Source organism: Mastigoproctus giganteus, chromosome 4, assembly GCF_048544385.1.
Source record: "Mastigoproctus giganteus isolate SK-2022 chromosome 4, ASM4854438v1, whole genome shotgun sequence".
NCBI lineage: Eukaryota > Metazoa > Arthropoda > Arachnida > Uropygi > Thelyphonidae > Mastigoproctus > Mastigoproctus giganteus.
The window spans coordinates 157,123,501-157,148,545 of record NC_143578.1 but is presented as its reverse complement, the minus strand read 5'-3'; the positions used below and the strand labels follow the sequence as shown (position 1 = coordinate 157,148,545).

General features: G+C 38.9%; 1 protein-coding gene across 1 annotated transcript in view; it reads right to left on the bottom strand.

The window, feature by feature from the left end:
* LOC150087133 (uncharacterized) overlaps window positions 1-25,045 on the bottom strand; it is a 140,410-nt gene that overhangs the window by 3,646 nt on the left and 111,719 nt on the right. The window contains exon 6 of the mRNA XM_090371831.1: window positions 16,105-16,251. Coding sequence (XP_090227957.1) covers window positions 16,105-16,251 — 147 coding nt within the window. The remainder of the gene's footprint in view (window positions 1-16,104; window positions 16,252-25,045) is intronic.

Sequence of the window (25,045 nt, the reverse complement as noted above, 5' to 3'; positions counted from 1 at the left end):
GTGTATTCCATCCCTGTAGAAGCAATCTCTCCTGTTAACAAGTACAGTCCAGGCTGAAAAAAATTCTACCCCTTGAGCCTTGCACAATCTTTCCAGGACCGAATTGATCGACAAGGCTCTCATCATATACTCCCTCCTATCGTGTCTGGGCAGAATTGCAGACACTTTCAAATTCAACCCTAATTCTTGGCTTTTGTTCAACAGTGACCTGTACTTGTTAAGTAATTCTGCCGGTCTCCTACTCTTAATATTATTAGTGCCAACTTGTACAACTATATCACCTTTTGTGCCCTTAAAAGATGATATTCGCTCTACAACGTCATCAACCTTTGCCCCTGGCAGACATACCTTGGTCCTGTTCCACCTATCGTAATAGTCTTAATTCTCACAGACTTGCCTTTGCAATGAGTTGTTCTGGTATTGCATTACTTTCTAACAAATGTCTTCTCCAAAAGGTTAATTGGCCCTTTGTTTAAAAGGTCAGATTACTGGAAAAGCCTGTCAGATTAACTAGTTCCTAAATGATTCCTAATCAGTGGTCTTTAGTGACAATGTGCAAATGAAACAATTATAAAGAAATTGTTCAATGTGAAGTTCCATGAGATATACAAAACTGTTTTAAAAATTAGCTGAGAACTATCTATTGAAAGTAAGGCAAGGCTATTCTGCAAGAATTAAGATCACTATATTATCCATGTAGTTCAAATATTCTGCTACTGCAAAACAAGATGAAGATATTGTAAAAATTTACAGATGTAAATAAGTTCAGTTGTTGGTGATTAATATTTGTTGAAATGTGCTTCTCCAAAACTGCTCAACCACTAGGTAAGTCCTCCCAAAAATTCAGCAGCTCTCCATTCCCTAGGATGCCAAACTAAACACACAAGAGGTGCTGTAATGCAGTTTATGATTTGGGGAGTGCTGCCATATGAAATTTTTCATTGTATGGGCCATTTAGAGTAATGAAAGACTTTCCATGACCCAAGCACCTCATGCTATTAATGAAGCAATAATTGTGAACTTAATAGATGCAGCAATTGGCTGTTCAATGCCTATAACATAATGAGTGCTCTATTAAACATTAAATCATAATTCAATTTTTATTCTACACTTTAATGTTTTTTTAAGAAATAAATCTATAGAATAATTTAATTTGTAAAATCGAATATAGTCTAACATTTTCAGATAGCCAGTGGAACTATAAGGTCAGTAACAGAGGACTGACAGACTGGGTCTCAGAAAAGAGTATTTCCAGCCCTTACTATTTTCAGTAGCTAACTAGTAGAATCCACAGCTATTCCATATCTTCTTTTAGTTAGGTGCACATGTAAAGACACAGATGTGTGTATTGATTATTTTCATTTATTAGAGGTTATTTCATCACTCATACAATTTTCAATTAAAAAAAAGGAAGGAAAGGTGAATCTGCTAAGTTTCCATCCCCAACTACCATTTGGTTTCTTTTAACTAATATCCACAGGCAGAAATGCACAGTGATCAACATGATGGATGAATCTAGAGGCGCACAATCTTCACATCTACTAATCATTTAATTGTCTGCTTACTCCACATTTAAACTAATTTTATATAATTTTTGTTTCATTAATATTTTGTTGAATCCTGTAACTAGGCCTCATCTTACTGAGACCTAGTTACAGGATTCAACATGGAATCCAGAAACATTGCAAATTATGTAGTTCTGTTGTGTGGAAGTTTAGCTCATTTAATGTAATACTTTATACACACTGAAATTCATAGGGTTTAATTAGTGTTATTCAGATTACAGTAAACCCTTGATTTAATGAAATTAAAAAATAGCAGACAGTGTCCACTGAACCAAGCTTTTCTTCTGTACAGGATCCAGTGATGTATATACCTCATTCTTCAAATTTGTAATTCATAGAGACATTTTAATTGACTATAAAAGCAAATATAATTCAGGGCAAATGAGAAGGCTGATCTTGCTTTCATTTATTAATCCTGCACAATATAAAAACCAAATAGAAAAAATAAAATTCCAAATGAAGCATTTGTTTGTCTTTTGTGACCACTGGATAAATTGTTGAAATACTGTATATAAGTGCTGTGTTTACAGTTTTTGCCACTATAAAGAAACTGTAAACAAAACCAGTCACTCTTGTTCTGTGCCATTTATAAGACTCACATCATGGAGTGCAGGGAAGCCAGGATTTTTCTCATCACTGTTCTTTGAGTTTCTAAATATGTGTTGCTGTCGACAGACACTTGGATTTAGCTGACAAGCTTTAAAACCTCGTAATAAAATCTCAGTTTAATAGACCATATAATCCATTATGGTACTAATTCTCTAATTGTACTAAAGGTCTAACAAATTGCTTTTAACCATCATAAATTTAGTTTGGAAAAAAAACAATTAAATTGAAATTAAAGACTTAAAATCAGAATTGCAAATAGTTATCAAACTCAACAAAAAATATTTAGGAAAAGCCAAAAGTATTAATGTGAGTATAAGGGGGAAACCTAAGAAAGTTATTAAAAGTGAAAGAGGTTTGCATCCTTAAAACTGAATAAGTAATTTAAATAGCTGTTACAACTGTTTAAATCGTATAACAAAAATAATACAGGGTGAGTCAAAATTATGTATAAACTTATGTTTATACATAATTTTGGTCCTTGAGGTTGTCACAGACGTTCTCTCAGATATATCAGACAAGATGTACTTGCTACCTGGGACTCTAAAATGCTGATAGAACTGATATTCGAGTGACACTCAAGTCAAGTGGACCCAATTTCGGCGAAGTCCGGACAGTCTTTGACAGCCAAATCCTCTGCTTGCACCTTCACGATGGTGGGACTGTTAGTAATCCTGGGTATAATCTCCATGCACAAGTATATGGTGGGTGACTACTCAGGTGTGAACCAACTTAACCAGGGATCAAGGTGTGGCGCCCACACCATATGGAGGAATGCCGCCCCTCTATGTTACCAGGCAGTACTAGGTGGTAGATGACCCTCATCAACCGGTACAATACCACCACCTTGCTTATTGGAGGCTTGAAGTGGTGGTACCCATATTTAGTCTCTAGCGCTAAGTTCCAGTCAATCCTTCCCTATCTCTTCCATTATGCAGTATGATTGATGACTTTTGAGGTTATTGATGAACATCATGGTGAGATGCAAAATTCCTTGCATTTCGAGGGTACAGCTCTGAAACGGTGTTCGCAGGCCGGCCGCTAGTTAGTACACCGGACCGAACCTATTGGTAACACTTTAGGAGGCTTCCGGATCAGCTAGTGTATAATCTTGCTACCTCTACTCTGACAGATAGTGACTGGAGGGAGTCCGAGTAATGTGTATGCAGGGAGCATTGTCGAGCCCACGTTATATCAAGGATCTGGGTATATTTTTACCATGTGTACGCCATATCCAAAAATTTCATTACTTCATATACCATGTCCCACCCACTTTTTCTTACTATTAAATACACCATGAACTAATAGAACAAGCTTATCTGCAAAAAGATCTAAACCTTCCAAGCACTTCCTAATTCATTTCACAAATATACATGGTCTCAATTCTAATCTCAACGATGTCCATTTCCACTTGCAGTCTGCCAAACCCCATGTACTTTTTCTGACAGAATCTCAGTTATCGATTGATTCACCTACTGCTCATTTCAGATGACCAAATTATTCGCTCTATGATTCCTTTTGCCTCAAAGGTGGTACTTGTGCATATGTCCGTTCTGATATTCCCTGTCAGAAATTTGGCAATTTGGAATCTCCTCTCTTTGATCTCCTTTGGCTTAAAATCTCTCTACCTCACTGTGTCAAATTCATCTGTTGTCTCTACCATTCTCCCAACTCCACTAATCACTTAGAGCTCTCTGACTTCCTCTCTTTGCAACTTGACTTTCTCCAGTTCAACTTTCCTAACAGAGGTAATTTTCCTTGGTGATTTTAATGTTCACAACTCCAGTGGCTTCCGTTTTCTAGTCACACCGACCCAGCTGGTCGAGATGCTGAGGCTTTTGCAATTACTAATGACCTTGCACAGATTGTTCATTTACCTACAAGAATACTGGACAATCCTAATCATACAGCCAACATGCTTGATCTTTTTCTCACAAACAACCCTTCTAAGTACACGTTTGAAGTGAGTGATCCTTTAGGCACCTTGGATCACAGCTTGGTGACTGTCTGTTCTCCAAAGGAGCCTTTATCTCATGGCTATTCCCAACCTTGTGTTGTTTGGCATTACAAGAATGCAAAATGGAATGACCTGCGAGATTTCTTTTCCTTGGTTCGACTACTGTTTCAAAACTTCTGATGTCAACATTTGCTCAGATCATTTCAGCGAAATTATTTTTGCAGGAATGGAATCCTTTATCCCACACTCCACTTTAAAATCTCGTCCTTTATCTAAACCTTGGTTTTCTTAACTGGCTTGTTTCTAATTCTTCAGTTTCATTTTCTGCTTACACCAAAGCTTGCAACAATTGTAAAGCAGTTATTAATCAGTCCAAACTAGAGTTTGAATAAGCTAAGAGTAGAAAACTTACTTCTTGCCGTAATGGTAGCCGAGCATTCTGGTCTCTTGCTAAATCTATTGGCTGCAACTTTTGTCCATCTCTGCTCCCACTTCTGTCCCAACCAGATGGTTCTGATGTCACTTCAGCCAAGGATAAAGCTGACCTGCTAGCATCCCATTTTTCTTCCAACTCATGTATTAATGATCTTGGTAAAACACCTCCCACCATTCCCAACACGCTTCATTCAATGCCTCCTGTGGTCTTCCATCAAAAGGATGTCAGAAGGATTTTGACGAACCTTGATGCTAAGAAAGCTTCAGGTCCCGATGGTATTTCTCCACTTGTTCTCAAAACCTGTGCTCCTGAACTTTTCTCCTATTCTTTGCCGCCTTTTTTCACTTTCTTATTCCAAAGGTGTTTTTCCTTCTGCTTGGAAATTTGCTCATATCCAGCCAGTTCCTAAAAAGGGTGACAAATCCCTCCCATCCAATTATCGTCCCATGCAATTACTTCTACTCTTTCTAAAGTAATGGAGAAATCAATTAACCGCCAACTCTTAAACTACCTAGAAACCTTCCATCTGATCAACGATCGCCAGTATGGATTCCGTCAGTGTCGATCCACTGGTGATATTCTGGCTTATGTTACCCATTTATGGACTAATTCATTGGAAAGGTTCGGTGAAACACAAGTAGTTGCTCTTGACATCTCAAAGGCTTTCGATTGTGTTTAGCATAAAGTTCTTCTAAACAAGCTTCCATCTTATGGTTTGCCAACTGTTTTTTGTAATTGGTTATCCAGTTTTCTCTCTGTCTTCTAACTTCTCCACTAATGCTGGTGTTCCCCAAGGTTCAGTTCTTTCCCCCACTCTTTTTCTCTTGTATATTAATGAACTTCTTCCATTGACTGGAAATCCTGTCCATAGTTTTGCCGATGATAGCACATTGCATTCCACTTTCCATTTTGAGAAACCTTGCTCTGCTCAATCAGCTTCAACTTCTTGAAAATCTGCTACCAATTCCTTAAATGCCGATCTTCAGGTAATTCTCCAGTGGGACAAAGACAACTTAGTTGATTTCAATCCTTCTAAAACTCAGTCCTATCTTGTATTCTTGCAAAAAGGATTCTTCTGCTACTATGCTTCTCTTTTGTGACACTCCGATTTCTAGGCAAAATGATATATCTCTTTTGCGGATTACCCTGACTTCTAATCTTTCTTGGCACAAGCATGTTACAAATATTCCTTCCTCTGCATCTAAAAAACTTGGTTTTCTCTTTCGCTCTCGGCGTTACTTTTCTTCCAAAGAGCTGCTCACTCTGTATAAATCACAAATCTGCCCTGCCATGGAATATTGTTCTCACATCTGGGGTGGTGCCCCCAAAACCTCTCTGTCTTCTTGATTCCATTCAGATGAGGGCAGTTAGGTTAATTAATGATTCATCTCTAACAGTCTCTCCACTCGCTGTCTCATAGATGTACTGTTTCTGCTGCATGCCTCTTTTACAGATACTTCTGTAGATACTGTTCTTCTGAATTGGCTTCTATAATTTTCGCTCTCTCTTTCACAACAATCCAAACACGTGCCCGCCAACATCCATTTACTGTCCAACTTCAAACTCACAGAACCAACTTTTCATCTTCCTCATTTATTCATTCAACTGCCGTTTTCTGGAACAACCTTCCTTCATACGTATTTCCTGAAAATTACAGTCTACAGAAGTTCAAGTCCAATGTCAACAAATAACTTCTTTCGTCTTCTCAACCTCCAACCCAAGCACGGTACTAAGTACTATAGGTTCTAATACCTCTCGTGTTTGGGGTTTACATAAAAAAAAAAAAAAATTGATTTACTGTATCTCAGAGAGTTTCCCTCCTGTGACAGGTAATGGTACCAGGTGCACGACATGTCTGGTTACTATTATTGGTTGAGGAACTCTGACTATCCCACGAGTGTTTAGAATTGTACTTTCTGGAGTTCCTTGTAGGCCTTCTGTAGAAGGGCTATTTTTGCTAGGTTCTTATTATTATAAAATTTTTCTCCTTTACAGGAGAAAAATTTTATAATAATAAGACAACAGACATAATAATAAGACAACAGTTTTCAACAGACCCAAACAGAGTACGAAAGGGTTAAAGCAAAAATGGAGGTATACCTTGAGAGAGAAAAACAAATGCCACAGCGTTTCCTCTCCTACTTGGGGGCCGAATTGTGTCCCTATGAACAAAACTTGAAATGATTCTTCAACAGACCTAAACAGAGTACAAAAGGGTTAGAGCAAAAATGGAGGTATACCTTGAGAGAGAAAAACAAATGCCACAGCGTTTCCTCTCCTACTCACATGTGCTGAGGATCCCAGGAGCAACCAACATGGCTATAACTACTGGGAAGACAGCCTAACAGAAAAATGCTACTACCGACACCAAACCTGGTCATTCTGAAACCAAACAATGTGGAGGGGCTAGCACAAGTGAGGAAATTAAGACCAAAATAATGATTAATTTGAAACTGACTAGAGTAAAAGAAATTACAAAAATGAGAAATGCCGGTATAGTCATTGAAACCGAAATCAAAGAAGTGCAAGGAATAATGAATAACCCCAAAATTGCTACCTTAGGACTGCGTGCAGAGCCACCTAAAAGAAGGGGCCCATCCATAATCATGTACAATGTCATTCAAAAATCACCCTGCATCAACACAGGAACTGTACCAAAGGAACCTGCAAGGGGCAATCCCAGGAGTGGAGCCACAAGAACTAGCAACGCCCAAGTATTCTACCAAATCAAGGGATGGAGCCAACAAAAACTGATTTATAGTTAACACCGGAAACCTGGCAAACAATAAAACAAATGAGAATATATATATATACCGGAGATGCTGTTGCTTTATGGAGTATATGGTCATGCCAAAATGCTTCAGATGCTGCAAGTTCAGCCACACTTTCACCCAGACCATGTCGACTTGTGGTCACTGCTCTGCAAACGGGCATGACATCAGTTCTTTCCCAAATAAAGATAAGGGCCCCATTATTATAATAAGGAGCCCCTAACTGCAAATCACTAAAGTTGGACCACAATCACTACATCAGAAATGCCAAATGTGGTCCTTGAGGTTGTCACAGACATTCTCTCAAATATGCCAGACAATCTGTACTTGCTACCTGGGAGTATAAAATGCTGATGGAACTGATATTTCAGTGACACTCAAGTCAAGTGGAACCAATTTCGGCGAAGTCCAGACGGTCTGTGACAGCCAAATCCTCTGCATCTTCACAATGGTGGGACTGTTAGTAATCCTGAGTATAACCCACATGCACAAGCACACTGTGGGTGACCACCCAGGTGTGAACCAACGTAAGCAGGGGTCGAGGTGTGGCACCCACACCAAATGGAGGAATGCCGCCTCTCTGTGTTAAGAGGCAATACTAGGTGGTAGATGACTCTTATCAACCGGTGCAATACCACCACTTTGCTTATTGCAGGCTTGACATGAAACCCATGTTTCGTCTCCAGAGCTAAGTTCCGGTCAACCCTTTCCCATCTCTTCCATCATGCAATGCAGTATGACTGACGACTTTTGAGATTATGATGGACATCATGGCGAGGTACAAACTTCCTTACAATTCAAGGGTACAGCTCCAAAACGGCGTTCGCAGGTCGGGGCCGCTAGTTAGTACACTGGACTGGACCTATTGGTAACTCTTTAGGAGACTTCCGGATCTTGCTACCTCTACTCTGCCAGATAGTGACTGGAGGGAGTCCAAGTAGTGTGGCTATGGGGGGGGGTTGTCAAGATCACGTTATTTTAAGGATCTGGGTATATTCTTACCATGTGTACGCCATATCGAAATATTTCATTATTTCACACATGTCCTGCCCCACTTTTTCATACGATTAAATACACCATGAATTGTCAAACTAATAGAGTAAGCTTATCTGCAAAAAGATCTAAACCTCCAAAACACTTCCTAGTTCATTTCACAAATATACGTGGTATCAATTCTAATATCAACGATGTCCATTTCCACTTGCAGTCTGCCAAACCCCATGTACTTTTTCTGACAGAATCACAGTTATCAGTTGATTCAACTACTTGTCATGTCAGTTGACCAAATTATTCACAGTATGATTCCTTTCGCCCCAAAAGGTGGTACTTGTGCATATGTCCATTCCGATATTCCCTGTCTGAGATTTGGTAATTTGGAACCTCCTCTTTTCGATATTCTCTGGAATAAAATCTCTACCTCATTGTGTCAAATTCATCTGTTGTCTCTATTGTTCTCCCAACTCCACCAATCATTTGGAGCTCTTCGACTTCCTCTCTTTGCAACTTGACTTTCTCCAGTCAACCTTTTCTAACAGTGAGGTAATTTTCCTTGGTGATTTTAATGTTCACAACTCCAGCTGACTTCCGTTTTCTAGTCAAACCTACCCAGCTGGTCGAGATGCTGAGGCTTTTGCAATTACTAATGACCTTGTACAGATTGTTCAATTGCTTACAAGAATACTGGACAATCCTAACCATACAGTCAACATGCTTCATCTTTTTCTCACAAATAACCCTTCTAAGCACGCGTTCGAAGTGAGTGATCCTTTAGGTACCTTGGATCACAACTTGGTGACTGTCTGTTCTCCAAAGGAGCCTTTATCTCATGGCTATTCCCAACCTCGTGTTGTTTGCCATTACAAGAATGCAAAATGGAATGACCTGCGAGATTTCTTTTCCTTGGTTCGACTACTGTTTCAAAACTTCTGATGTCAACGTTTGCTCAGATCGTTTCAGAAATTATTCTTGTAGAAATGGAATCCTTTATCCCACACCACTTTAAAATCTCGTCCTTTATCTAACCCTTGGTTTTCCAATAAATGTGCTAAGGCCGTTCAGAAGAAGAATATTACATATCATGATTGGCTTGTTTCCATTTCTTCGGTTTCATTTTCTGCCTACACCAAAGCTCACAAATTGTAAAGCAGTTATTCATCAGTCCAAATTATATTTTGAACAGGCTAAGAGTAGAAAACTTGCTTCTTGCCCTAATGGTAGCCGAGCATTCTAGTCTCTTGCCAAAGCTAATTGGCCGCAACTTTTGCCAATCTCTGCTCTCACCCCACCTCTGTCAAAACCAGATAGTTCTGTTGGCCCTTCAGCAAAGGATAAAACTGACCTGCTAGCATCCCATTTTTCTTCCAACTCCTGTATTAATGATCTTCGTAAAACACCTATCATTCCCAACACGTTCCATTCAATGCCTCCCGTGCTCTTCCATCAAAAGGATGTCAGAAGGATTTTGAAGAATCTTGATGCTAAGGAAGCTCCAGGTCCCGATGGTATTTCTCCACTTGTTCTCAGAACCTGTGCTCCTGAACTTACTATTATTCTCTGCCGCCTTTTTTCCACTTTCTTATTCCATAGATGTTTTTCCTTCTGCTTGGAAATTTGCTCATATCCAGCCAGTTCCTAAAAAAGGGCGATAAATCCCTCCCATCCAATTATCGTCCCATTGCAATTACATCTACTCTTTCTAAAGTAATGGAGAAATCAATTAACCGCCAACTCTTAAACTAACTAGAAACCTATCGTCTGATCAACGATCGCCAGTATGGATTCCGTCAGTGTTGACCCACTGGTGATATTCTGCCTTATGTTACCCATTTATGGACTAATTCAGTGGAAAGGTTCGGTGAAAGACAAGTAGTTGCTCTTGACATCTCAAAGGCTTTTGATCGTGTTTGGCATAAAGGTGTTCTAAACAAGCTTCTTCAGTCTTATGGTTTGCCAACTGTTTTTTGTAATTGGTTATCCAGTTTTCTCTGTGATTGCTCTCTGTCTTCTAACTTCTGCACTAATGCTGGTGTCCCCCAAGGTTCAGTTCTTTCACCCACGTTTCCTCTTGTGTATTAATGACCTTCCACTGATCGGAAATCCTATCCATAGTTTTGCCGATGACAGCACATTGCATTCCACTTTGCAATTTGAGAAACCTCAATCAGCTTCAACTTCTCGAAAATCTGCTACCAGTTCCTTAAATGATGATCTTCAGTTAATTCTCCAGTGGGACAAAGACAACTTAGTTGATTTCAATCCTTCTAAAACTCAGTCTACTATCTTGTATTCTTGCAAAAAGGATTCTTCTGCTACTATGCTTATCTTTTGTGACACTCTGATTTCTAGTCAAGTTGATACATCTCTTTTTGGGATTACCCTGACTTCTAATCTCTCTTGGCACAAGCACATTACAAATATTGCTTCCTCTGCATCTAAAAAACTTGGTTTTCTCTTTCGTTCTCAGCGTTACTTTTCTTCCAAACAGCTGTTCACTCTGTACAAATCGCAAGTCTGCTCTTGCATGGAATATTGTTCCCACATCTGGTGTGGTGCCTCCAAAAGTAAAGTAAAAAAAAAAAGTAAAGTGCAGCCATTAACAACCCACCACAGGATGGAAGCCTCCTCAACAGTTCATGCTGACAGAAACGGAGCATAATCTGACATGCTGGTCCAGTTCGGGTTGGCAGATCGACCGTATTCAGCAGTCAGGGGCTTGAACCCCGGTCTACTCAAAGAGTGTGTGCTACTGCACTCCCGCTCCTGACCACTTGGCTACGGAGGCCTTGTGCCTCCAAAACCTCTCTCCAATTCCTGTAAAAACAGCCTCCTGTTCACAAGTGCAGACCACACTGATAAAAGTATTTCAGGTTCTCCTAAGACAGTTCATCAACTGGAATCAGGAAACTTATTAGTGGAAACTATAAACTGCAGGCATTATGAGAAAGTTATAAATACAAGTTATTAATTTTGCTATTCCAGTGAAAGTATTTTTCCATTCAACTCTAAATACATCTAAGGGTGTTTGTTATATTTAGTTGGGATCTATTGAATGTCATGGAGGTAGAAATAACTCAAGAGCTTTGGAAACAAAATGTAATTGAAGTCATGTGAATACGTGACTTCGATTAAATTTTGATTATTACGATTAAAAAAGTTAATAAACTTACACCTGCCAGGAATATTATTCTTACCTGTAAAACTCCACACCTACCCTCATTAATAAAAGCAGGTTATCTACTGTTTGTTCCTATATTCCCAATCGCTTGAGTTGTCATAAGTTCCCAAAAGTATGGCCACTCTCAAAACAACTTGCAGAGGGATACCCAGTTTTTCCTAACTGTGGGGCAGCTTCCAATCATATTCAAAATGATTGTTTGGCTACACCTGGCTCAATTGCAAAGGCAAATCATCCTGCCTACTCTAAGACGTGGAATTATGAATAAAAAAAGATAATAAACTTGCACCTTTCAGGAATATTATTCTTACCTTTAATACCCCCTAAACCTACTCCCATCAGTAAAAGTAGATTATCTACTTTTCCGTGTTCATTCCCTACATTCCCAATCCTTTCAGATGTTATAAGTGCCAAAACTATGGCTACTCTCAAACAATTTGCAGAGGAAACCCAGTTTGTTCTATCTGTAGGGAAGCCTCCAATCACATGCTAGTTGATAGTTTGGCAGCAGAAATGACCTGGCCCAACTGCAAAGGCCTGCATACTCTAAGATGTGACAGGTGGAAAACTGAGAGAAAAATTGTAAAATATTAGGTTGAAAACAAAGTAATTGCAACCAGTATGCCCAAACAAACCTATGCCAATGTTGTGCAAAAACATCAAACAGTGGCCACTCAAACTGATGTTACAGTCCCTTCAAATATATTAATCACTAACTGTGCTTGGGCTGTCCTCTCTCAACAACAGTCCAATGTCCCTAAGCACTCAGACCAGGAAAGTAATACTCCTCTTACAATACTAGCAACAAGTCGTCGTCCTCCTCCATTGATTGCTACTACATTACATAGTCCAAATTCAATAAAAATTATTCAAGATACAGATGATTCATCCAAACATGAAGATCCAATTCTGGAAATATATGTGCAAGAAGATGTGGACACCAGTTGGCTTTTCTTTCCAAAAAAAGACAAACCAAAATCTGAATGCCATGAGCTGGCTCCACTAAAATAACAGATACAGCATCTTCTACTAAATTCATATAATACCTTTTATTTATCCCTTTATTGTTATTCTGGAATTGCAGAGGCTTTTGTGGCAACATTGACAATATTCAAGACTTAATTACTACTGTCCAGTTGGTTTCTGTCTGCAAGAAACCTATTTAATTTCCACTTCCATAAAGAACTATTATTGTATTGATGAGATCACAATACATCAAATTCTGCTTGTGGTGATGTGGCCAGCTTGGTCAACTCACAAATCCTGAACGAGCAAAATCACTCTTTAAACTCAAATTGAAGCTGTTGTGCATCTCAAATTTCATTAACACTAGTTTCAGTCTATCTCCCACCAAATCATACCTATTCTCTTTTAAGGGTTAGGAGATTTCAATGGTCAACACCCCTTATGAAGATCTAAATTAGATGGATGTGGCTAGGGCTCACAATACCGGTATTTCATTATTTTTATTTATGAAACCGGGATACCAGTAGTAATACTGGTATTCCAAAAAAAAAAAACATTTTTCGCAATAAATTTTGATGACAATTAGGTGCAATAAAGTAAGTAAAAAACAAGTAATTACTTGAATTCATGTTTAAATCAAACTTTTATTACAATAATAAATATTCTAGCAAAAATTATTAAACATACAGTTATTCTAAAAACATAAAAATAAGCACCCACACTATCTGTCCAAATAAATTGAGCTCTTAAGAAACTCAAGAGTGTTATCGTTTAAACTGGATCTAATTTTGGTACATATTTAGTTAGCGGCAGAAAATGTCCTTTTGGATTCTGTGCTGGTTGGTGCTTTGTACTGAGATAGTCATAGACAAGTTGCAGTTTAATCCCCCTTATCCCCCACCTTCAAAAAATCTTATTTTTTTTTATCAAAAATAAAAAATATTTCCTTTTTGACTTTTTGTGGCACTATACCCATATTAACGAAAGACAGGGACTGACGTTTAGGCTTGGTGAAAAAACCAAATCTAAGTTGTGGGGGGGGACTTATTATATTTTTTTATTAATTTTTATTTCCTTGTACCTTAGTATTGCCGTCAGTGGCCATTGTTATGATTTTCGTACAGTAGCTCCCCTCAAGCACTAAGCCCCATTTTAACGCAATCAGGCACTAACTACCTGATTGCGTTAAAAAATTAGAATTTCCAGGAGCTGAGGGATATTCCCCCCCCCCCCCACACGAATATATATATTATATTATTTATCGTATATATATTATATGTGAGCTGTCAGTTTCTCAAGAGCAATGACACAAATATAAAACAAAAGTAATTTATCATACAAATCTACTTACAATACATAAATGGTGTTCATTTACATCTAATCTATTCATTTTTCTCATTTAATTTGTTAATACATGCTATCATTTCCATAAAATTTCTCTCAATTAACAATCTCAACTCTCTACAGCTACAAACACTAAACTAATTCAATCTTAATCACTTCCTCATATTTCTCTTAATCACCAATGTCAATTTTCTTCACAACAGCAATCCATAGGTCGCTAACTTAATGCTGACAATTCCATGTAATCTCTCTTAATTTAGCGATATCAATTTTCTTCAACCAATAAACCAACTCAATACTAAAAATTTCTTTATTTCTCGTGTTTCTTCAACTTCAACCTTTAAAATAATCTCCCATTTTATCTAAGTACCATTTTCTAAAACGATACAGTTCAGGGGACTTAACTTCCTTCTCTTTCATGGTGGGATTCCTTTGTGTGGGTTCCTTCCACGGAGTATGGTGATCTCTCTCTCTCAGGCGCCTCCGTAGCCAGGTGGGAAGGAGCAGCAGTGTGTAGCACACGCTTCTTGATTAGACCGGGGTTCAAGCCCGTCACCACCAAATACGGAGGATGCGGAAAGGTCAGGGAATGACCACCGCATATCCCGGAGCAATATGGCCTTAGTTGCTAATGCTCCTAAAAACCAAATAACAACAACAACAACAACAACATCTCTCTCTCTCTCTCTCCTCTTAGTTCAACTCTACATCTCTGTTGTATAGTTCTTCCAGTACTGTCTTATTTCGGAATTTCGAGAACAGTTCTCTGTTAATACTGAAGGAAATTACTACAGCAGTAGTAGAAGCCAGGGCACTATCTGACTGGCTTGTTATTCAACTTCCTCGTTAACTTATAGCACAGGAACATGCCCAGCAGAACCCTTCACTATACAGCTGGACCAGAACTTCCACTGGAAGTCTGCAACCCCTCCGAACAACAACCACAAACCCCTCTTTTGATGCGAGCACCTTATTTATTTCCTTCTCATTTTATTTATTTATTGAATTGATTGCAAGTTACAATTGCCCCTTGTACGACTTTTTTATATGCAAGGTTATGTATTTATGCATTTACATATCTCCCCCTATCTAATTTAAACCTGACCTAATCATGGTGTTATTCTTTAAACTCACTCTTGCTTTGTTTGGAAAAACAGAATATTTTTCACACATAGCGAAACGCTTTCATCTTTTACCTCTAGATCACCTGTTCACAATAACTTTGAACTGCTCCATACCGACACCCTTTCCAAAAAATGTACTAAATGTTGCATCCTCAAGTAGAGGTGTAATAGAGAGATTAAACTATTGTTCAGAAGTTTTTAATTTTAATCCTGCACCTGCCATACCATTGTTCACCATATTCCTTAATTGCCCTACCAGACCTACTCCCACCAATGGAAATATTTCCATAATGATGCTTTTGTTATTTCTTAAGTGCTTTACTTCCACACACACGCACTCTACTTACTAAGAGAAATATATTTGTAAGATTTTATGTCTTACAGTTTCATGACGTTTTCAGGTTTCCATTGCATTTGTACTGTGTATAACAATCCCTAATTTGCAAATTCAGCAGTATTAATGATTTATTGTTGTCAATTTTATAACCTTTGGGCGAATAAATTGTGGATAATTATTTTTTAAATTAGTACCGAAAAACTGGTATTTTTGTATCAATACTGGGATTTGAATACCGGAAAAAAATTACTGGGATCTCTGTATTGTAAGCCCTAGATGTCGCCAACTGATCAAACCTTTCAGGATAAACAAAACCCTACCATTCTTAATACTGGCATGCACACTCATATGCAATTGTCAACTGGACAAATCTGCAACTGATCTCTCAATTTGTTCTCTGATGTGGTTACGTCGTGGAATGGTCCATTATGGATGATCTCATGGGCAGTGATCATTTTCAAATTGTTTGTAATCTGCTCACTACATAACCACTATCAGCTTAACCTTTCAGAAAATGGATTTTCTCTCAAGCCAATTTGGTCAAATTTCAGTTAGCTATCACCCGGAACAAGAAAATTATACGACTATAGCCCATAGATGAAATCACAAATTATATCACCTCACACCTCTTATCTGCAGCTCAATTCCATTATCGAATGCATGAAAACAAAGAAAAATAAATAAAGCATGGAATTTATTTCATCAAACTGCAACCATGATTAATCTTTCATACACCATTATTCGTTACAAAATGAAACTGTGTATTTCTGATATTAAATGTTATTCAATTTTCTTTGAAAAGAGTAGAATAAAACATTGCTTACCAGCCGAAATACCTTCACCTAAATCTACTAAGGCAGCAACTACAGCATCTGTTGTCTTTTTAGTAAATGCTAGTTTTTCAGAGGGTATTGCAACTAGATCATTGCATTCATCATGATTGCATTCCAACGTGTTGCCTCTGTATGGACCTGGAAAAAGTTATCACAAATTATAGAAAGTCTTTAAATCTATCTTCACTGAAACTTCAAGGAATATTGTAAAGTTGTATCATTGCTAAATAAGACAAATTCTCAATATGATAAATTTCTTTTTAAAGTTCATAGAGAAACTGACTATCGTGCATTAAAAAAAAATAATAATAAAATAAAATTATAATATTTCTGACCTCAAAATCAGTATAGAGTGATGTGATTTGGTTTGAAATGTTTGGGTTTAAGCTCAGTCATTTAAAAAAACCCAAATGAAAAGGTGTCAGAAATTGCTGTGTTTCTAAAAACAGCAATTTCTGACACCTTTTCATTTGGGTTTTTTTTAATTAGCCAGTCTCAGGAGAAGGTGTGGGATTTCACACAAGTTTTTCTGGGGTTTTTTGTCCTCTCTGAAAACAAGCAAACTGGCAGCAGACACACAAAGGTGTGGAAAGCAGTGAGAAACCACCATATATAACCTCTATAAATTCATAGAATTTTAGGTCACAGATATTTATTTGCACTTGTTCTCGAATTTTGTGGGGGGGTATGCAAAATTTATGAAAAATTTCAAGGGGTGGTTCAAGGTTTAAAGTTTGGGAACCTCTGCCATAGCCCATTTATTAGTGAAGTACTATTATTTAGTCCAATGTGATTGCTGATTTGCAAGAAAGATGCAGCAAATTTTTATTCCAAGGCTTTTTGATAAGCATGGATTATCATTTTCTTAATTAGTCAATCTGAAGTGGTCTTGGATTTCCCATTTGAGTTATTATGTTACACTCTTTCTAAAACCAAGAACAGTCATTCTCCACTTACTAAATGGCTGTGTTAAGATAGACACTGACCTTTATCAGGGGCTCACATCTGGTGAGTATGGGCTTGGCACACCCAGGGTCTTGAGCTGGATATCATCATTCTTCTCTTTCTTGGTGATTCCTTTCTATTTCTCTCTCTCTCAGGGTAACTTGGAAAATTTTTTTGGCCTGTGCAGCATAAGCCTCAGGTTTCGTTGCACCATAATAATAATAATAAGAAGAAGAAGAAGAAGAAGAAGAAGGGCAAGGTGCGCGATGGCCCAGTGGTTATGGCACTGGACTACCAGCCTGATGGACCCTGGTTCAAGTACCACCTTGGCAGAAGCGAATGCAGCTCCACCACGCTGGGAGGTCGGTATAATAATAATAGTAATAAATTAGAATAATAATAATAAATCAATTAATAGTAATAAAAAATTAATAAAATAAATAAACATGTGAAAGTTGCTCGAAGGGACCTACCTACACCAAGGTCAGAGTGGTGGCTAAGGCAGATTGTGGCGCCATCTGGAATCACTCGTGAGAACTACCACTGGACATAAGCCGAAACTAAACAGGTCCACCTCCAATAATGGATGATGTCACAGAGAAGTATTAATCATACTGCATCGGGGTGTGGTGCAGGATAAAGTCACTCGCATTCAGGCCTTAGGCAGAGGGGTCAGTTCGAAAAATCAGAGACGGTCTCCCGAGGAAAACAGTGGAGTGAGTGGCGCTGTCCCCCATATGGCTACCACAAGAGAAGGACAAGACCATCCAGCTCCACCAACTGGAAGTGCTTCCTGTGCAACTGCTAGTGACCACCCAGGAAGAGAGAAAATGCCGACGCATGAAGTGGAGCATAGAAATGAATACGTACATCATGCAAGCATACTACAAAATAACAAAGCTGGAGACTGATATGACAACTTACAGGGCGAGACTACATACCAAGTGGCTGGAATGATTCCTGGATATTCAGGTCACTGAACAGCGGACCAAAGAAGGATCATTGTCATGAAGAACCTAATAGCCCCTGTAATCTTGGAAAAAATCAGGCAGAACATGAGCGATCAACTACAAAGGATAAAGAATATGGAACCAGAGGGGGAAGAGCAAGAGGAAATACAACCCACAGCAGCTGAAGTGGAAACAGACGAGGTCATGATATCCAGAATAGAGGATGAGTGGAAGAAGGCCCTAGAAGAATTCGAAGGAATGGACCCCACAAAGACTCACGTGATACCGAAGCACAGGCCGAATAGAACCTTGTGTAGAGTCACAGACCACATGAATAGGCACATAATATCGCATTACGTCGACAGCAATGATGCAACACTGGAGGCCATTCACACAGCCATGTATTGTGCTGCGGTAGCAGCCACAAGGATTAATGGAAGAGAAGTGAGAAACCAGCAGCAGAAGATAGAAGAATTAAGAGTCAAGATAGGCCAATTGAGCCAGTACCAACGGGGCAATAGGAGTAAGGGATTAATTGGAAACGTGATGAGCATGCTCGAGAGAGACAGCGTCCACAGCAAACATGAGACAAAAAAATCAGAGAATAGGAGAGTACTTGGACACATTGAAGCAGAACCTCCTTGCACTCAGCAAAAGACTACGCCAATACAAAGACAGCTCCAAGAGGAAACTAAACAACCAAATCTTCGATGAGGACTAAAGAAGTTTCTACAGGAATCTGGGAGGAGACAGGAAATAAGGGAACGGACCACCCGAAAAGAAGACTATTGAGGATTTCTGGGGAAACATATGGAGCAAGGAAGTAAAACATAACAGCCAAGCCACCTGGATAGAACTAGAATGCAAGAAAACCAAGGACATACAAGAAATGAGAGGATGGGAGATTCAGGAAGAAGTAAAACAGACGATCAAGAACTCTCACAACTGGCGAACTTCAGGAATAGATAACGTCCACAATTACTGGTACAAGAAGCTCACTTGCACACACAAGCACCTGGAAGAGCAGTTCACCCAAATCATAAGGCACCCAGAGACAATCCCGAAGTTTCTCACTCAAGGAATCACATATCTGAAGCCTAAAGATGAAGATACAAGAAACCCGGCAAAATATAGGCCAATCACCTGCCTCCCAACAATGTACAAGGTCCTGACCAGCTTCATAACCAGGAAGATAACAGACCACTTGGAGAGCTAGAGCATAATGGCCGAACAGCAGAAAGGATGCAAGGAGCAATGAACCATAGATGCTGCGGTTATGGAGCAAGCATACTAGAAGCGCCACAACATGTGTACAGCCTACATCTATTACTGCAAGGCCTTCGACTCCATGCCTCATAGCTGACTAATAGAGGTGCTGAAAATCTACAGTCAATACGATAGTGACAAACGTCCTAGGAGAAACGTCGGTGAAATGGAGTACCACCATTAAGGTCAAAACATCACAACCAGGCCAATCCCCATCAGGAGAGGAATCTTTCAGGGAGACGCCCTGAGCCCATTGTGGTTCTGTCTAGCACTTAACCAGGTATCTATCATGCTCAACAGTAGCAAGTACAGATATAACCTCAAAGAAGGAAGGAAGAACCTGTACACCCTCACCCACCTGATGTATATGGACATCAAGCGCTACGCGGGAACTGAGAAGCACCTTCAGCAACTACTCCAGATCACTGAAGAATTCAGCAAGGATATTAGGATGGAATTTGGTCTAGATAAATGCAAGACCCACGATTGCTTCAGGAAATTAGTCAACCGAAACTACCAGCTGCAGAGTGGTAAAGAGATCGAAGCCATGGCAGAGGGAGAGGCCAACAAATACTTGGGGATGATGCAGGCTCAGCAGTTACAGCACAAGGAAATTAAGGCCTGCCTGACTGAAAAATACCATCAGAGACTCAGAAGCCTACTGTAAGCAAAGCTGAATGGAGGGAACACAGTTAAAGCCATAAACACCTATGCAGTCCCAGTGCTAACTTACTACTTTGGGGTCGTCATCATCATCATCAGCCATTTTCAATCCACTGCAGGATGAAGGCCTCTCCAGTAACTTTCCAGTTCCTTCTGTTTTGAGCACTGGCCATCCATATCCTACCCACAAACTCATGAATTTCATCTATCCATCTCCGCCTTTGTCTTCCAGGTTTTCTTCTAGCTCCTCTTGGGTACCATTCTGTTATTTTCTTAGTCCATCTGTTATCATGTCTTCGAGCTATGTGTCCTCCCGAAGACCATTTTAGTTCTTTAGTTTTGATAAGAATGTCCTTTACTTGAGTATGCTACCTAATCCATGTTTCTCTTCTGATCTAACAGTCTGATTCCCAATATAATTTGTTCCATTCTTCGCTGTGTAGTTCTCAGTCCATTCTTTTGGTAAGTGCCCAAGTTTCACATCCATGTCATGGTGGGGAGTATACATTGGTTCATTATTTTACGTTTCAGACAAACTGGGATATTGCTCTTCAGTATGTGACTATATTTCCTGAATGCTATCCATCAAAAATTTATTCTTCTCTTGACTTCCAGCCATTTATCATTATTACAGCTAATAACGTGTCCCAGATAAGTATATGACTCCACCTTTTCAATTACTACTCCTTCAATCGTTATTTTGCTTTCTGTGGCATACTTGTTCATCATTACTTTTGTTTTAGCCATATTCATCTTTAGTCCAAAATCCTTACTAACTGTGCATAAGTGATTAAGATTTTCCTCTAATTCTTTGGGATCGTGGTTTATGACCACAATGTAATCTGCAAATCGTAAATGGTTTAGGTACTCTCCGTTCACATTGACTCCTTTCTGCGACCAGTCTAATCTTCTGAAAGCTTCCTCAAGGGCAGCAGTAAACAGCTTCGGAGATATTGTGTCTCCTTGTCGAACTCCTTTCTCGATTTTAAATTTCCTACTGTCTTTGTCTAGTCTAATAAAGGAGGTAGCACTCTCGTATATTTTCTTAAAATTCATAATATATGGGGTATCTATGCCTTGTCTTTCCAGTGCCCGAAACATTGCCTTATGCTGTATGGAGTCAAATGCCTTTTCATAATCCACAAATGCCAGGCATAATGGTGTTTTATATTCATTTACTTTCTCCATTATCTGTGATATTACGTGAAGGTGATCCATAGTTGAGAATCCTGTCCTAAAGCCAGCTTGCTCTTTCGGTTGATTCTCATCAAGTATTCTTTCTAATATGTTAGTAATGACCCTTGTGAACAACTTGTAGATGTCGGATAACAAGCTAATTGGTCTGTAATTTCCAATTCCTGATTTATCTCCTTTCATATGCAGCAAAACTATGATCGCATTATTCTACTGCTTAGGCGTCACACCTTTTGTAATGCACTTTGTGAAGAGCCTTGCCAGTTTTTGTGTTATGTCTCTTCCTCCCAGTTTTAACAACTCTACACTAACTTCATCTTCCCCCGGGGCTTTCTGATTCTTCATTTTCTTCAATGCATGTTCTACCTCATCAGGAAGAATATCGGGTATGTTGTATGTGTTGCTACTTTGCAGTCCATCTTCCCCACTGCTGGCATCATTCCCTCGCTCCTTGTATAATTCTCTATAGTAGTCTTCTGCTATTTGAATTATGCCTTCCCTGCTGTTTATAAATACACCATCGCTATTCTTCAATTTCAGTATCATTTGTCTTTCTGTATTACTGCTCATGGCTGCTGATTTAAATTCTTTGTTTTCCTTTAATGCTTGTTCTACTTTTCTTGTATTAAATCTTCTTATGTGTTCTCTGAGTCTCTTTCTAATGGCTTTGCATAACTCAGTATACTCAATTTTTTCCTTGTCAGTGTTTATCTTGCTCTTCATTTTTTGCCTTCGGTTCATCATAACAAGTGTTTCTTGACTAATTTTTTCTTCTTTGGATTTCTTTTTTCCTATAGGTTTCTTGGGCTTTGTCACTTTCAGAAAGTTGTAATATTCATCGTCGATATCTTGGTCCTGAGCAGTCTGCAGAAGCTCAAACTTGTTCTTAAGTTCCAGTACATACTACTTTTTCTCCTCTTCTGTTATCTCAAAGACCTTTGTATTATTTCTCGAGTCAGTTTTTTCCTTTCCTTTCCTACATCTATATCAAGTGTACATCTTACCATTCTAAGATCACTTCCAACATTTACCTTATTCAAGACGTTAACATCATTCACAATATATCTTCTGTTAGTGGGGATGAAGTCGATTTCATTAGTTGTTAATCCATTTTGACCCTTCCATGTCCACTTTCTGTTCACCCTTTTCTTGAAAAAGTGTTCATTACTGACAATCGTTGAGATTCTGCAAATTCCACAAGTCTTTCATTTCTTTCAGCAATTCCAAAATTTCCTATAGTTCCCCTTTCTGCACTGTTTTGTCTTTTTCCAACGTTAGCATTGAAGTCTCACATAATAATAGTATAGTGGGTTTTCTGCTCATTTAGAAGACTCAATTTCGGTGTACATTTCTTCAACCTCTTCATCATCATGGCTCGATGTTGGTGCATAAATCATTGTAATCTTTAGCTTGTACCTCTTAGAAATCTTGAGTATTAGTCTTGACACCCTTGGTGATGTACTTTTGAATTCCAAAATGTTGTTTTTAAAATCTTTATGGACCAGAAACCCAACTCCACCTTCACTCCTTTCACTGTTTCCATTGGTGTACAGCAGATTTCCACTTGATAAACTTATAAGTGATTCATTTCTTCTTCTTGTTTCAGCCAAACCGATGATATTCCAATTCACATTTTCTAATTCCTTTTCCAGCTCTAATATCTTGTCTTCACCGATGAGTGATCTTACGTTATAACAGGCCAAGTTTAGTTTCCGTGCATGGCAGCCTGGTCATACCCAGAGATTCTTAGCACCCTCTGCTTCCACTCTGATCCTCTCGCTGCCGTAAGAGGGGGAGTGAAAGCTGCTGGGGACTGAGGGCCATTTGTTTTGTCGTGCTATCATATGCTGGAGGGTTTGGTCTTTTCTTCTTCACGCTGACCAGGCATCTTGAAGAGAACCACTCTACACGTTTGTTGCCAACTAAGTGACGTGACAGGGCTTACCATCGAGAAGGTGTGCATGAGTGGATTTTAGGGAGGCAGGACAACCGGACTTCTCCTAAATCTTCTGTAATAGAGAGATATTGGATCCATCAGTGTTTTAGGCTGAGTGTCTGATAATACACAGGATACCTGTTCCCCTCTAAGCCCCTTTGGGGTCATAGGTTGGACTAACACCGAGCTGGAGGATATCATGAGAAAGACAAGGACAATGATGAACAAGAGCTGCCGTGGAGAGACTGACAATTGCCTGGGAAGAAGGAGGAAGGGGCCTGACAGACCTCATTGAGCAACAGAAGACAGCGATAGTTAACCTGAAGGATTACTTCCAGTAACACACAGCAGCACTCCACCAGGCCATAAGGAAGATAAACAAGTGGTATACCCTACTCAATATAAGCGAGAAGTCTCCCCAACCAGGAGGTACAAACGAAGCTAGAAAGATGGGCAGAGAAGACACTCCATGGCAGACACTACAATGATCTCCATCAGGGTCACATAGATAAAATTGTTTCCAATGCATGGCTCACGAGCAGGACGCTCTTCCCCGAGACCGAAGGATTCGTGCTTGCCATCCAAGACCAGGAAATCAACACCAGGAACTATAGAAAATACATCACCAAGGAGCCCGGAGTGTTAGATGACACAAGTCGACGATGCCACCTGGCCTCAGAAATGATCCAACACATCACCACGGGATGCAAGGTGATCACCCAGACTGAGTACACTCATAGACACGGCCAGGATAATACATCAAAAGAGCTAGCAAGGAAATACCAGTTGATCGAAGAAAGTGCACCATACTAAAAGTACGAACCCCAGGCAGTAGTAGAGATTCCAACCCACAAGCTGTACTGAGACCGCGCCATAATAATGGATAGGACAATCCTGCAGAACAGACTGGACTTAACCCTTGTGGACAAGAAGGAAAAGGCTACCTATCTGATTGACATAGCGGTACCCAACACTGGCAACCTGCAGAAAACCCATGGGAAAAAAAATCAGGAAGTACACGAACCTAAGACAAGAGATCAAAGAGATGTGGCATATGCAACAGGTAACGACCATCCCGATCATCGTGTCAACCACAAGTATGGTGCCAAAGACCCTACATAACAGCCTAGCAGCAATATGTCTCCCAGCGAACACCTACAAGGAACTCCAGAAAGTCGCAATCCTGAACACCTGTAGGATTGTCAGAGAGTTCCTCGACCAACAGTAACATCAGACATAACAACAGCCGCCCTGTGTAGTTGGTAGCAATACCCGTCACGAGGTGGAACCCCCAATCAGGGAGAAATAATATAAGAGCAGCAATAATAATAATAACTTAGAAGCAGCACTGATTCTTTAGCACTTACAAAACTAATGTCAGGGATGGGCCAACTCTGGCACGTGACTGTTTTCAAAATGCATTTAATAAACGGCCCGTCATTTATTATATATATTTTTGAATTAATGAAATTTCTTTAATTTTCTATTTTTTTTCTTTACAAAAAAAAAATATATATTTTTGAATTAATGGAATTTCTGATGTAAATTTAGGAAATACTCTGCACATTGCGATGACAAACATTGATGCAGATATTGATTCACTGATAAAAATAAACAGTATCAAATCTCTCGTTAAATATTATAAAAATAAAATACAGTAGAACCCAGATATGAAATTCCTGCATATGAAGTTTTTCCCTGTACTAGGTTTAGTTTCTTAATTCCCAATTTCAACTCTATTGGGAATTAACAATATTTTAATATATTTTAATTACAATATATTAAAATATTGTAATATATTATTTTCCTGTGTAAGAAGATTTCCGGGTAAAAAGCTTTCCTGCATAAAAAGTATGTTATATAAAGAATACACAGTGTATTATTATAATGATATTTTCCCACTTAATACGTTTTATAAATATAAAAATTCTTTATTTTTATATTAAAAAAATATAATACAATATAAACATTTTGGTAA